This window comes from Tiliqua scincoides, chromosome 2 (assembly GCF_035046505.1).
Source record: "Tiliqua scincoides isolate rTilSci1 chromosome 2, rTilSci1.hap2, whole genome shotgun sequence".
NCBI lineage: Eukaryota > Metazoa > Chordata > Lepidosauria > Squamata > Scincidae > Tiliqua > Tiliqua scincoides.
The window spans coordinates 42,273,033-42,289,103 of NC_089822.1; the positions used below are offsets into that span (position 1 = coordinate 42,273,033).

Below are 16,071 nucleotides of genomic sequence, written 5' to 3' on the forward strand. Positions count from 1 at the left end.
TTTAAATGCCATAGCTGAAAGAGAATAAAACAAACACTGGATACTTTCTGCCTGATTGCAGTTGCTTAGACTTATTTGAGCTGGCTGTAACATAATATAATAAAAATAATGCATATTGTTGCACCTTTTCCCCAGATGCTCAAGTAACATCCTAGGTTCTTTTCTGTCCCCCATTCTTTTTTCTTATCACAAACAAATGAGATGAACTAGGCTAGCAGAGAAAGAGCATGATCCAAGGTCACCATCAAGCCTTGTAGATGAATAGGCATTTGAACCTGGGTTTCCCCAATCCTGGTCTGATGCCTTAACTACTACACTCCATTGGTTCTTGAGGGATACAAACAGTTCTCCTTGGAGAGGGTTGGCCAAACATATTTATACTTTTGCTAGTCAGATCTGTCTTGGAGAGACTGTATCCATTGGTTAAATAAACTAATTCCTCTGAGTTTCTTCCTCTGAATTTCCTCTGAATTTCTTTACTGCCCTTTACTGAACAAACAGGCACTCAAACAAATCAGGCAATATACGGCCAATCTCCAATTTAAATTGTTAGCATGAATCAAGGACACATCTCTACTAGTGTTTGTTATTCTGAAAAGTGTAATATAGATTAATGGTACTTACTATATTAACCATAATACCTTACCCCAGAATGGAAAATTAAGAGTGCTATTTGACACAAAGCATTTCCAGGTGAACTGGATTTCCTAGGCCCATTTCATCCAGTTCTTAGGCAAGGTTTAGTTGGAAGCTGCTGTTATGATTAGAGAAGGATAAGCCATGCATGACACAGTTGAACCTGTCTAAATAGCCTTTGACACTTTGATGATCAAACTTTATTGAACTTCTTGTCTATGCAGTGCTACATTGTAATGGTTTTGCTCCTACCTTAGAGGCATATTCCAAAGGTATTATGATGCTTGATCGTTACAACACTGTACCAATTTGTAATATCTGTGGGAAGCTGCTGTAAGAAATCTTTCTTTGGAATGATGGAGTCCTCAGTCCTGTCCCATACAAACTTAATAATAATGATGAATGGCCTATTTTCCCACCTTTCAGTATTGTTCAATACTGACAGTCTTTCACACCATAGTTTAGATGATCAGAAATGAGCCATGGGCTCCACTGCTCCCCATCCCTTCTCTCTTTTTGCACACAGCTTCTTTCTCCATTTCCTAGCAACACTAACCATAAATCTGCACACTTGCCCTCCAAACATAGGTTGAAAACTCACTTCTGGTGTGAAAACAATTTCTGGTGTGGCAGGAAAGCACTAGCCGTGATTTATGAATTTTAATTTATGAATTTGGATGAATTTGGATGTTGTAGCAACTTCAACATTGGGTGGAAGGGAGGAAGGAGATTTAAAATCCTTCTTAGTTTACAGGATCATCTGAATTGAGCCTTGGGTTTTAGCTATGCAAGTGTTCTGTGTATACCTTTGCCTCCCACAGCAAATTGTTATTCCATGTTCAAGTTTTCACTTAGGGAGCTGAATATGTTCATGAAGTAAGTTCATGAACATGCTGACTACAGGCGCCTGTGTTGGCAGTGCTTGCAGGAAGAAAAACCTCAAACAATCAAATCTTAAGTCTGTGTTTATTGCAGTGCTTTTCCAGAGCATTCCCACTTTTATCTTACTTACTGCAATTTCTTTTGTTCCTCAGAAGAAACCTGCTAGTGTCGCAAAAGCTCCCAAAACGCAGGCAAGTGGCACGTCTTCCATCAGTAAGGTAACTTGAGTTTTTTATAAATCCGTCTATCTTCCAGACAGCATGACCAGCATAGAACCTTGCAATCGTTCTATCAGCTTATTACCTGCGATTTTTTTTTAAAATTATATCCTACACTTTGCTGTTCCCATTTAGGAGGTGCTCTAGGTGACTAATGGCACCAAAAATGCATCCCCAAAAAATCATAATACCATCGGCATATCAGAAGTCACAGACAGAAGCAGCAAAGTAGTACCAGGATCAAAAGGGGAAGGCTGACTAGAGAAAAAAAAAGTTTTTCAGTTGGCACCAAAACTGAGTTAGTGTGGCCTAGCCTTCTGCTGGGAGTTCCATAATGTGGATGCTGCAACAGAGAAAACGTTTTCATGCATCATCATGATAAGTACTTCGGTAGGCAGCAGATCATTTCGAGTCCTGCTAGTCTTCAGTTCCTTGGACCTCTTAATGATTTAAGTATGTGTTTTGTATTACACTTGTTGGTGGTTGTTTTTAAAATTATAAATGTGTAAAATTCTCATGTGTGAAATTAACATGAAAGATATGGGACATAAAATTTAAGAAATAAGCAATTTCTATATTTAATGTGCAGTGTTGGATGCAAATTAATCTCAATTAACAGAAGTGATCTTCTGTGGGCAGTGGCATCACTAAGATTTGCGTCACCCGGTGCGGGAGGCCTGTGTGTCACCCCATACAGTGGGCGGGGCAAAGCCCCAGGTGGGCGTGGTGATGTACCATCGCCCCGCCCCACCAGTTTTTTGGCTGTACCTTTTGTTATAACACATATTTCAGTGTGGTTTGTTTCATTGCATTCTGCATGAAATTACGCATTGATTGATATATAACATGATGGTCTTATTCTTACAAACTCTGATTTTAGTGATTTTGAAAACTTGTAGAGTCTCTCTCTCTCACACACACACATGCACACACGTGTCAACTTACTAACACCTTAAGAACGCAATGTCCTTTTTAGGGGGGGAGGCTGCCTTCTGGAGCAACTCCATCGGATCAGGACCCTTATGGTGTCCTCACATTCCCCTTTGCCTGGCCTGACCACCAGCCAAGGCATGTCTGCCTACTCAAGAGTAAACATCAGTGTGAGGCTGATTTGCTTTCCATAGGGCTCCATAGACTGGGAGGGAGGAACCTCCTTCTCCGGTGTTTTTTGGGGTTGCACTCATTGGATGAGGACCATTCTAACATCCTTGGAGCCTCTCAGCCTGTCTCTCAGCCTCCCTCAACTGAGGCAAGTCCGCCTACTCGTGACTAAATGCGTCCACGTGACTTCGTTTCGGGCTCAGACTCGCAGCTGGGAGGGTGGAGCTTCTCGGGTGTTTTTTGGGGGCTGCATTCATTGGGTCGGGACCATTCTGGTGTCATTGGATTCATCTCAGCCTGCCCTTTCCAATGGACTATGGCAAGTACTCCTACTCATGAGTAAATGCGCAATATGGCTCATTCACTTTCCATAAGGCTCCATGCATTTTTTCCTTCCAGTTCTTTGGCCATAACTTTTGAACGAAAGGAGCTATTTCAATTCTGTTTTTTGCACTGCACTCCGCTGGCCATTCCACATCCAAAGGTGTATGGCATGTCACAGTAGCTCCTAACCCCACGATGTTAGCGCGTCCTCCTCCAGGGAGCATCATCCCCCAGCGCGTCACGCGGTGCGGCCCATACCCCCCTAGCAATGCCAGTTTCCATGGGTTCTAAGCTGGAGTCACTTTACAAAGAAGTCAGGAAAGTAATAGCACACATGGTTAGATCTAACTGTGGGTTGGTTGCATTTCCCAGCTTTCTCCTTTCCTATGTAATATAACACGTGGTCCTTGATGAATATGTTTAAACAGATGCCTGGACCACAGATGTACACATTTGGTCCCTGTTGTGTATTTGTAACGTTGGGCAGAAATGGCTTAAAAGAAATTGGGAATGCAGTTGTAACATTTCCTTAGCTTGTTGTAAGTAAGTTCTGCTATTAATACTGGCATTGGTTTAATACTGGTAAGTTTGCTTATAGGCTTAGTACGCTGGTTTTTTATTTTAGAGTGCAATCCTTAGTGCACCAGGCTCTTTGGGCTGGTGCAAGTCGCTCGCACTGGCCCAGTACTGTTGCAAACTGAGCCATAAAACATGATTGTGCCTCTTCCGGAATTGGCTGGGCTAGTGCGAGGATGCACGCCAGCCCACGGAGGCTGTATCCAGCCTCTGCGCTGCCCAGAAAAGGTAAGGTGACTGATGTGGGGGGAGGGTAGAACAAAAGTGTTCTGGGGTGGGGGAGATTGGATGGCAGGTGGGCTGGTGGGCAGGCTGGCTTGGGATGGGGGTGGGACCAGACTCTAACACTTAAGCCAGATCCCAGCCCCCTGTCCCGCTTGTCCCAACCTGGGCCATCCATATTTTTGTCAGCCATTTTGCTGGCGCAAATTTGAATAGTCTCATAGGGCTGGCTGCATCACAACACGGAGTAAGGGGAGTTCATTCCCCTTATTTCAACTAGTGTCACAGCCAGCACTAGCCCCATGCTGGATATGGGCAGGGCAACCTGTTCCAGCGCAGGTTAGGATTGGGCTGTTAAAGCCCTAAACAGTTTAGGGCCAATATACCTGAAGGACCTCCTTTCTCATGCATCCTCCCTCCTCTGGCATCTACCTGCCTGTTAGTGGGAGAGAGGCTCTCTTGCTTGTCCCATCACCCTTTGAACTTTGGCTGTCAGTGATGCTCCAGGGGGACTTCTCAGTAGTGGTTCCCAGTATGTGAAATTCCCCGCCTTGTGGTTATGTGTTTGTCTTCCTCTTAGCTAGTATTCTGCTGGAGGTTGAAGACCTGGCTTGTGTTTCAAACTTTTTTTTACTTCTCCTGATGTATTAGTTTCTGTGTTGCTTTTGTTTATGCTTTATTGGTTATGCATTTAGCTATTGTTATTGCTTATATTGTATCTCTTCCATTAGTTTTTACATGATATTTATAAGTTGCCTTGAGTCCCCCAAAAGGAGAAAGGTGGGACAACCTTTTTTAAAAAAAAAAATGAAGTAGGGCAAACTGTCTTAGTATCCTAACATGTTCTCTTTTTGCAAATCTATAAAGAGTGAAGTAAAAGCAAAGCATATGGCTTAGTTGTTCACAGTAAAACTGCAAGCCAGATTAGGTACTGATTCTTAGGGTAGTATGATGGGTCCTGTGTCTTTCATAGTCCTATGAATAGCTAGTTTCAGAGTGCAAATGAAAGCTGTTACTCCTTTGAAAATATCCTGCATTGTGATGACCTTTGCAGGTTTGTATCCCAATATAAAGCATACACAGAAGTGCAGCTGCATTTTATGGGTCACTTCCTGTGTAAGTCAAGATAATTGCATCCTCTTTTCTTTCATCAGGATTGTCACTGCCACATTAGTACAGATATTAAAACATTGCAGACTATACATCATGTCTTGAAGGCAACAGTAAAGGCTATAATTTCAGCACATCCAGCTTACCTCTTAACAAAATTGGTTCTAGGTATAATGTGTGTTTGTCTGTGATATTAGGTTAAAGGTGTAGTGTGCTGCTGTAGAAATTTTGCTATCTAATGATGTTTTTTCTGTTTTTGTATATACTAGAGGCTGTTTATTATTGAATTTTTATATCTTTTTAATGAAGACTGTATTTTTATATATTTTGTTAGCCACCTTGGGCACCTACAGTGTAGGGAGAGGCAGGAAATCAATGCATTAAATAAAGGGCTTGATGCTGATCACAAAAGTTCTAGTGGTATATTACATGTGGTGTATTATATGCCATAGTGGAATGGATACAATCTCTGCTGGGAAGGTGGATTTAATATTGTAGCCAAAGTCAATGTATTAGCTTTGGCTACAACAGTATGAACAGAAGTAGTGATACTGTGGTTAAGAGAATATATTAAAAATGTGGAGTGGAACAAACCAATCAGTGCAGGTCCACAAGCACTTATATCCGTGCCCCTCCTAACTTATTTGTGGAGCCAATTCCATTTAGGCTGCTTCCTAACTTATTAGAATCAATGGGAATTCCCATATGCATGATTCATGATAAAGAGCATCGCCATTTTTAATTGTGGGTGCCTGTTTAATTTAGGCAAGCACCTTTTTAATTTATCATCAACATTTAGAGCCAAAAAGACAGCTGAGATTTAATGTTGCTTATTGAGTTTTCAATCTATTTTACAATTATTCTTTTATCAAACATAAGAGAGGTCGTGGAGGGAGAGTAAGCGTATGAAGCTGTTGATCTTTTGATTCACGTATCTTAATACAGTGTACACTGAAAAGTAGCTGCCAGACCTTTTGTCTGAGGGCTTGGAGATTGTTGCTGGCTTTTCTAGCTAAGACTGTTTTAACTGGAGCTGGTAGAGATTGACAGTCCAATCCTGAGCTACCTGGGGTGCGGGGCTGTTGTGGTGCCAAAAATGGGTGCTGCAGCATCCTGCATGCTTTGGGCAGCCGTCAGTGGCTCCTCAGGAGAAGGGGACTTTCATCCCCTTCCCCCAGGTAAATGGAGTAGCCCCGCAATGGGGCTACTCGATTCACCGCCAACCAAAAGGTTGGTGGTGAATCAAGTGTCTCCATGTCGGGCGGTGAGCCTGACTGATGCAGAGGCTTTGTATCCAGTGAAGCGTTGCTCCACAGGTCCTGCCTCCCTTCCCCCGGCTCGCCTCCTCCCCACCGTCTGCCCATCACGCCCTCCCCAGAATGCCTCCTCCCCACCTCCCCCCATGCCCTCACTTACCTCGCCAGCGGATGTTGGGTGCCTATGGTGAGCTGGCGCACCAAGCTCAGGATTGGGCTCTAAATCTGGGGCTTTCTGTGTGCAAAATATGTGCTCTGCTGCTGAACTGCACCCTTGGCCTCTGTCCACTTTGGATTGCACAAATTGTAAGGAAAATCAGAGCATCATATGGACATCTGTGCTGGTAATTTTCCTAGATGCAATGCTCAGGTAGTAGCTCACGATTGTCAGTTGTGGGGTTTTAATTGAATAAAAAAATTTTTTTGCAATAAAATATCAGGTGAGAGGAAAATTAACCAAAAGTGCTTATTCTAAGGTGATAAATTTCAATGCTATATGTTTAGATGTTAGATCCATCAGTTTTCACCTCTTTGTTCTTGTAAGGATGAGTGAAAATTCAAAGTAGGCAAACATTTCATTTTTCTTTAATTACAAAGGCCTACAAAATTAAGGGTCAGAAAAGTTTTCCCCAAACTTTATGGTGGTTTGATATGAATTTGGGGTGCTGATTCAAAAAATAGTTTTGGAGGTATAGTATGGCCTCATTAGTGTTCAAGTAGCTTCCTCATGAGGGAGCCATGGTATAGGATTCCTTATGAGGAAGCTGCTTGAACCATTCACTAAAGAGGCTATACTATATCTCCAAAACTAGATGTGATAGGGCAAAACGGATGCCATTTTTGGAATCAGCACCCCAAATATACCCAGGAATTGGTGTTGCATTTAAGGAAGCAAAATGTGTGTTGGCCTGTGTTATCAAAAACACTTATTATTAGAGGTGGGAGAAAACAATGATAACAAAATAAAAACACGTAACACCACTTTCTGCACTTCTCATTTTTGTAAAAAAAATAAAATTCCAAAATCTGTGCAAAAAAAGTTTTATTCAGTTATTTAATGTGGGATGCATGGATAATGGCTGTGGTTGTATCTTTTGACACTATACTTCCTGTATCACCTTAACTTTTATAAATTATAATTATAATGTAAATTTTGCCTGTAAACACATAACACCATTCTAGCTTTTGGAAAACACTGAAATCCATGAAAAAGTAAAACCATTTTCTCCCAGCTCTACCTATTATTAAAAGGCATTCTGCAAACTGATAGTAGTGGTTATCTTATACAACTGTAGTTAGTTTGTTGAACATGTTCCTTGTACCAGTGGTTCTCACACATTTAGCACTGGGATACATGTTTTAGAATGAGAATCTGTCAGGACCCACCAAAGTGATGTCATAACGAGAAGTGACATCATCAAGCAGGAAAATTTTTAAGATTCCTTGGTTGCAGTCCTACCTGCACTTACCCAGGAGTCCCATTGACTATCACTGTTAAAAGAATATACATAGTAGCTTGTTAAAAGTACAGGTCTAATATTTCCCCAAATGCAGTCACATACCATGGTAGCATCAAGTCTATTAAAAATAAAATATTGAAATGAATGGGGATTCACCTGAAATTGGCTCGCGACCCACCTATTGGGTTCTGACCCACAGTTTGAGAAACACCGCTAGTACATTAAGGAGAAAAGAGGAGTTTGTTTTCTATGGCCTGATTCTCCCTGGTGAATAAGCAGGAGCTATCAAGGAGTACCTTTGCTGATTTTGTAATGTATTTCTAAGTACTATAAATAGGACAGATGGGGGGGGGGGTCCAGAGACTGTGCTTCTCCCAGTTTTGGAAAACATAAAGTTACAAGTGGGTTCTTGGCCCTCCCAGTCAGTGCCTACTGTCACTTTGTTTAACTCAGAAAAATAAAGTTGCCTTAATTCTGATAGTGGAGCAATGCTGCTAGCCAGGATATTTGTCTATTTTCTTCTCTGACTGCAAATCATTGAGACAAAATATGCACACTTGACATGAGCAGCACTTCCTGTTTCCATTTTTTGTTATGCTTCTGTGGCCCTGAGGATCTGTCAAATGTATTTGAATAAATATTCACAGGAAGGTGGAGCCACCACGTCTGCAGCCACAGAGGGTGTTTGGGTGTGCTGTTTGGATTGGTTGGGTTGGGTTGTTCAGATGACAAAGTTTGCCCTCACCCTGCACTGTGTTAAAGCAACTGAAACCATGGGAGAACTGATACTCTGAAATGAGAACAAGTTGGTGATAAGGATTCATGTGGTCTGCTTAGCCAGAACTTCAGAAGGCATACAGTACTGTATATACCGGCTGTACAGAGTGAGTACTGGGACTCTCTCATTACTGTCAGTACTTGGGTTAATTGTATGTTAACACAGTTCCTGTTCCCTTTTCCTCCGAGACTTAGCTTCTCTCTGCTGCAGAAACATGAGCTGCTGCGTTTGTGGTAGTAAGTGGGCTGAAGTATTTCTGAAATGGCAAAACTTACAGCAAGTCATTATTTAAGGATACTCTTACCTGTTTTATGTCCCTCATTTCCAGCTTTCTTGTAAAAAAAGGGATTGCCTTTTTTACAAGATCCTGTTGATTGTTCTGTGGGTGTTTCTCAAAGAGTTATGAAAGCAGTGACTCACATGTAAAGCCTTAGTGAAATCTTTACTGAAGAGTACAATCTCCATGTCGGAATGCCAGATGCAAGGGATGGCACCAGGATGAGGTCTCTTGTTGTTTGGTGTGCTCCCTGGGGCATTTGGTGGGCCGCTGTGAGATACAGGAAGCTGGACTAGATGGGCCTATGGCCTGATCCAGTGGGGCTGTTCTTATGTTCTTACGTTATGTTCTTAAATCTAGTGAGGATTTGTAAACTTATTCGTTTATGGAGACAGTCGGAAGCCGCCATTTATGTCTTACAAATTTGGTGCATCATTGCTGAGCCTCTCTCCAGTATGTGTTTAGAGATTGCGTGTCCCGGGTGTGGCGATCTGTGTAGCACAATTTTATTCTTTGTTGAGGCATGCCTAGGTATCTTCCTTCCAACGCAGAGGTGTTGTCTATTAAAGTCATATTTTCTGTGTTTGTTTCATAGCAATGAAATTGAATGCTAATACTGTTGCTAAGGTCATAATAGGAGGGAAATGCCTTTGTATGAAAACAACAAATACGTTATGGGAAGTTTTTCCGAGTAGTCACTTGTTAACAGTTGGAATTTTTTTTACTTCATTCTTTTGAAAAACAATTTTCAGTGATTTCAGTGAATTTTCAGTGAACCATGGATATGGTGAACTCCTGTCCCTGCGGTCCAGGGGCCATTACTCCCCTCCAAAGGCAAGGGGATCTCTGTATCCCTCACCTCAGAGGACATGTGTGTGTGGGGGGGAGGGGGTGTTCTGGGACGGCTGGATCTTATCCGCCGATAACTGAATCTGTGGATACGGGATCCACTGATATGGCTCCCTCTGAATTTCTATCCTACCTTTCTCCCCTGGAGGGAACCCAAAGTTGGAATCCTGAAGGTGGCCAAAATTTTTATCCCAGGGATTCTGAGTGCAGGATTGACTGAGAGTGGATGGACTTCTTTGAACACATGTCCTGTTTTGCAGTATGCACACAGTGCGAGCTTTCTATGTACCAGTCACGCCATTGATACTTCTAACTCAGTATTATCTACACACAGGTGGACAGTGGCCTTCCATGGTTCTTTTCATGTCCTGTCTAAAGATCCTATGTAGATGCCCTGCCACTGTAACACAACCATTTTTCATACTCTTACACTTGTATTCCAGTATACTAGTTGAAAATACGTATTTATGTTTTAAAAACACTATGAAACTTTTTTCTACATTAAGCAGCTTGTTTCTGAGTTTAAAGGAAATTTGTTTTAAAAAGATGCACTGTAACCCATTATAACAAGTATTTATATGCTGCTTTTCGACAAAAAAAAGTTCACAAGGCCCTTTATACAATATCAATAAATGGCTCCCTGTCCCAAAAGGGCTCACAATTCGATACAGAAGAACTACCAGCAACAGCTGCTTAAAAGAGAGACTGTACTGGGTTGAATAGGGATAGTTGTTCTCTCCTTGCTAAGTATAAGAGACTCTTCCCTTGAAAAGGTGCCTCCTTTTCATGTAGCAGGAGAAGTATTTTGAAGTAGAGGGGGGCCCCTTATCTGCAGATTCCTGATCCGTGCTTTCACTTATCCACAGATCAGGGATCAGCAGCCCCGTCCTTGAATAGGAGCTGTGTTCCTCTTATCAGAAGAGGGTCTTCTGAGCCCAGCAGAGGCCTCTGCCAGAATGACTGTAAGCCGTGAAAAAACATCACCACAGATTCATGTATCCAGAACCACCCATGGATATTTTGGGCACACCTGTATTATGCAGTATTGTGTCCATGGTAATTCTGTAGAACTTAAAATGAGTGAATTTTAAAAAGAAGCTTCTTTATAGGCACAGTTGCACCTTTATTCCAATTAAAAGTTTACCTTTATTCTTGATTTTTCATAGTGTCATATTTTGCCACTAGGGACCATTGGCTCCTACTAGTACTATACTTTAAAAAAAAAAAATGATACAACCTTTTTCTGAAAGTGTTGGAACTTTATCTCGTATAATACATTTCTCAGGTTTTGCAATTGTTAATCTGTCTGAAAACAAACTCACACAATAAAACCCTTTAGGTAAAATCATTAGCACTTAAGTCCCATTGAAACCACATAATTTGGTGTTTAAGTAAAGCTACATCTAACTTGTCCCACTGGTTTCAGGAGGACTAAAGCATGTTTAATTGATTGTCTGTCTCATTTGAAGTCCCTATATTGTTAGGATGTGATTCATAGTAGTATAGGAATCTAGTAATGGAATGTTGGTTTTACCAAATTTCTTTGCTGTACATCCCAAATTATTTCAGAGTTCTAGAAGAAACCACCAAATGGGACAAAGGGACTACAATAGTAGAGACGTGCCTGACGTTTAAAAAATGAGGGCTGGGCCAGACTAGAGACCAGTCTTATGTTTAAATTTCATATCCAGTGACTTGTGATTTTTCAGTCCTATGCAGTTTAAATTATGCTTAATTTCATCAGGATTCTTGTTTCTTTAATTGAATTTAATCAAATTAAATTAATCAATAAATTAAACTGTAAAGATGCAGTTACTTGAGATGTTGATATTAGCTGGATGTAACTTATGATTTTGCGAGGGACTCTTGGTATGTATTGGGCAATCTACAAGGACCCAATATAGACTTGAGTCTAATGGAACCAAAACTATAGTACAGGATCATTTCAATCAGTTAAACACCTCAGTCAAACATTTGAAGTTTAAGCAACTTCAGACATGGCCATTTTCCAGCCTCACTGTAGGGATCTTTTATCTTTGCTGTGTAGTTTTCAATCTTAGCACAAAGCAGAGCATGCAAGACGTGCACATACCTATTATGCAGTTACAGTATAACCTGCCCCCATGTGATGGGCTACTCAAAGTTAGTAATTAGGATAAAGTCAACAGTGTAGGTCCTCTGACCCCTGACTTTGGTTTCAATGCCTAGGGCCTATTTTGCCTTGTATCCCTCAAGGAAGGAAGTCTTATTTCTTGATTATTTTGGACCCCAGTATGTCTTTCAGAATTGTCAGGTGCTGGGTGGCCCAGTTGGTTGTGGACAGTTATCTGTCAAGAAAACAGCAGCTAGTTAGTCGGGTATGGAAATCCATATTCCAAAAATCTCACTGAATATGACATTTCTTAGGGTTGTCTCCCCCACATTCAGTGGTTGCATAGCCATTATTAAAAGTTCTCTCCTAGCTTTGTATATACCTCGGTTCTCTACAACCTCTTGTGTTGCATACTGTGCTACTACGATGGGTCTCCTGACACTCACCAGTAAGTTTTGGGGGACTTCAGTAGGAAGGAGGTGGTGGGGAAGATGGTTTCCATAAGTATTAACAAGTTTTGGATGCTGCCCTTGTTAGTATATCCCTTTAACTATATCACAAATCCTACATGTTAATTTTTATGGCTTTGATCCTGTCTTTTGAGAACATCTTAGCTACTTGATACCTTGCAAGGAAGTTGGCTAGAAGGCCTGTGAAAACAAAGGGTTTTTAATTCTTAGAAAGGAGTTTACATAGCAAAATCAGTAAATGGTTCCCTGTCCCCAAAGGGCTCACAGTCAAATAGCACCTGTTGAAAGAATCTTGGGGCAAATGTCCTGGCAGCCACTTCCATAGTTAAGATGACCAAACTGAGGATAAGGAACAAGAAACTGATAAATGGGCCAGATATGTGCATCTGGACCTAGATAGGTTAAAATTTCCCCTAGCTTCACTATTTTTCTTACAATACACAAGCACCCCGCCTTTTCTTGTACCTGTAATTGTTGCAACACTTGGAAAAGACTCCTGAATTATACCACAGTTACCATTAAAATTAAAATTATTTGGGCTTACAGGATGCATTCTCAAAGGATTGAATGCCCATCAAAGTTGTGGATGAGACGTCTGGTATGGAAGTTTTTAATAGACAGTGGACTGTAAGCCCGAATATCTTTAATTGTAATGTTAGTAGTACTGGCCTAGTACTGGTTAGTAGTACTCAATAAAATTGAGTGTTGGAAGAGTTAGAACTGACAAAAGAAAGTATTTCTTTACTCAGGGTCTGTGGAACTCCTTGCCACAGAATGTGGTGACAGCATCGGGCCTGGATACCTTTTAAAAGGGGTTTGGACAAGTTTCTGGAGGAAAAATCCATTACAGGTTACAAGCCATGATGTGTATGTGTAACCTCCTGATTTTAGAAATGGGCTATGTATCAGAATGCCAGATGCAAGGGAGGGCACCAGGATGCAGGTCTCTTGTTATCTGGTGTGCTCCCTGGGGCATTTGGTGGGCTGCTGTGAGATACAGGAAGCTGGACTAGATGGGCCTATGGCCTGATCCAGTGGGGCTGTTCTTATGGTCACGAAAGCCTTAGTATGTATATTATAGCATGATTATCCTTGCAGTCCATGTGCCATTATGCTTAAGCCTTAGTGCATTTATACCATCTGTCTTCATATCCTTATATATGAATGTTGAACTTCACTTTATGCACTTATGGGACAAGTGCAGACGCACAACGCTCTTGCCTTGAGAAGGCATTGAGTGCGAGGAGGGATGTGTTGTGCAGCCTGCAGCAGCATGGGATGATTGGCACAGTATGCCACATGCTGTGCTTGGGGATAAGAACGTAGCTATATTTTCATTTTTGTGCATTGTTAAAGACACTTCCCTTCCAACAGAAGGTGTGGACAAATATCATTTAAAAACCTTAATCGTTTTCATTAGTGAAGGCATTCATGTTCAGAACCGGAGTGGGACTCAGATTGGCCAGATCAAGACCTTGCTCCCCGAAACTCTGCAGACCTCTGCTAAAGTTTGGACTCATGAGGGACTCAAAGGCTGATAATGGGATTCTCAGTATGTGATGCTGGCATATTGCCAAGTAAGCTTCTGTAAAACCATCTGCTCAGGTCTTTCAGCCCCTCTTCAGGAACAGAAGGGGTTATAGGAGTGTGCTGCATTAACAGGCAGCATGAAGCCTCCAATTGAGCAAGCCTTGGTAGGAACCTGACCATTTCCCTTTCCAAAACAATTTCTGCTTGCTGTGCTTTGGGTTTTCGCTTCCGATTCACTCTACTACCAACTGAAGCCACTGACCTTGAAGATCCTGAGGCTGAAAAACCCTGCAGGTCTAGATTCCCAGTCAGTGTCCTGTGCGCTGGTTGCACCTTGAAGACTGATTGTAAAATGTGTGTAATTGATTGGGAAATATAATTCTGGTTCTGCCATGTGAAAGTGGCACTCTCCATATCAAGATTTCATTCCTTCTGTGTGTGAAATCTCTCTCCTTCCTGGTGCAGCCAGATAAGTACAGATCACCAGGCCTTGTGTTCTAACTGGGCGTGCCTCCCTCAAAACATGCTACAGTTCTTCCCAGTTCTGTTTAGCTATGATTCATTCAGCTATTGTTGGTTACCAGGCAACACTTTCTTATGTTTTCAAGCCCAACATGTGTTCACATGTTGCATCAGTAGACAAAAACTTAGCTTGTTTATGGACCCAGTGATTAGTTGTCTTTTAAAGGTAAATCTTCACAAATAACATTTTGAAAATAGATGAAATTGAAAACCTCATGCATTAATTAGTTGTGGTTGGTCCTGTGGTCCTGAAAGCACTACAGTCTTACATATTGATACAGGCCTCCTTGTGGTGGAAGAGCAGTTGTTTGTTCTGATTGTTTGCAAAACTGTAATCTGCTGGGCTGTGCTGCTATGCATATTGGCACAGTGGTATCTGTGTGGGATTTCCGTGCCCTGAAACTGTAGCCATTTAATAGGTACAGTATCTGTTTCACTGTGTGTAGTTTCATAGCTACTATACTGTATTTTGCATATCTGTAATAATATTGGAAATGCTTGCACTATTAATTCTGCATGTTGCAGAAATTTCTTTCCAATTTTTTTTGTCTTTGGGAGTAGATGGATTAAATGTAAATATCCCTTTCCCCTGGGGGCTGGGGATAAGAATAGGCCCTCAGTTTGGCTGTACTTGTCATAAGAGGCGACTAAACAGCCACTGGGTAGATGGGACTCGTCAGCCTGGGAAGGCAGCTCATCTGAGAGAAGGAAAACTCTGATCCCAAACCTCCACTGCCTTGTGGCTAAATCCAGTTATGGAAAAGGCTTCAGGAGTCAACCTCGAGGCAAAATCCGGAGCCGGAGTCCCTGAGGCAGTTTGTGGCTGAACACAGTCCCATTCTGGCAACTCCTGCAACGCCGCTGGAACCAACCATATTGGCCTCTGCCTTTCCATTGGACCATTTCAGCGACGTGGAGAGGGGGGATTTGCTGCATGGGTAACAGCCTATCCTCCATACCTACTTTACCCAGGCTTCACGCACTGGAGAGGACACTCTGTTCCAGAACGACCATTCAGAGCGTGACACCATAGTCTTCCAAGACTGAAGGATGCCAACAAATCTCTTTCTACCCCGCCTTCAGTCAAATTTAAAAGGAGTCCTTACTATTTCATATCCTGCATTGGTCCCCAGCGTGTGAGTATGAAAGTGGGTGTAGGACTACAGCCTTGAAGCTTACAAGCAAGGCATGGAGAAGCATCTGGCTGGCCATTATGAGAAACAGGATGCTGGATTACTGTCTGATCCAGTAACAGAGCTGCTCTTGCATTGTAGTCGCAAACTGCTTTGTTGAAAAGGATGTACTGCAATCTGGAATGGTCTGTTTGATTGTCTGCCAATTTTAGTAACAGAGATTTCATGCAGAGAGCTGTTTTATACAGCTGACAATATTTTACGCAGAGAAGTTAACTTTGTCAGAGTATAAAGTGCTGGAGAGAGAAGGACCTTTAATAAGGTACTCCCATTAGTCCTGTTCTGGTGGCACCAGCACTCTGGTCCCACTGCAAGTCTGGTAGTCTGAGCTCCCTGGAGTTCTACGGCAGTAGTTAGGTTGCAGTACCTTCCTGACTGAACATCTAGGCAGCTGATTTCAAGGGACAGTCCTGGCTCACCAGGCCCTGTAAAGCCTGAGTGTCAGATCTTGCTCCTCACTTTTAGCAAGTCCTCTGTGGTGCAGTGATGCAGTCTGTGCTTCTGCTCTCTATTCTGGGTCCTGAGATCTGCCTGGTTTTAACTATATAACTGCCTCTGGTCTGATTCTTGCTTGC

General features: G+C 42.0%; 1 protein-coding gene across 8 annotated transcripts in view; it reads left to right on the forward strand.

The window, feature by feature from the left end:
• Positions 1-16,071, forward strand: part of CAST (calpastatin) — an 81,976-nt gene that overhangs the window by 23,248 nt on the left and 42,657 nt on the right. For 4 of the 8 annotated variants that reach the window (XM_066614625.1, XM_066614628.1, XM_066614626.1 and 1 more), the window contains exon 3: positions 1,671-1,736. The exons of 1 other annotated variant lie outside the window; for it this stretch is intronic. In XM_066614625.1, the coding sequence (XP_066470722.1) occupies positions 1,671-1,736 (66 nt within the window). The remainder of the gene's footprint in view (positions 1-1,670; positions 1,737-16,071) is intronic. 3 more of the 8 variants (XM_066614631.1, XM_066614627.1, XM_066614632.1) reach the window with 3 other exon arrangements.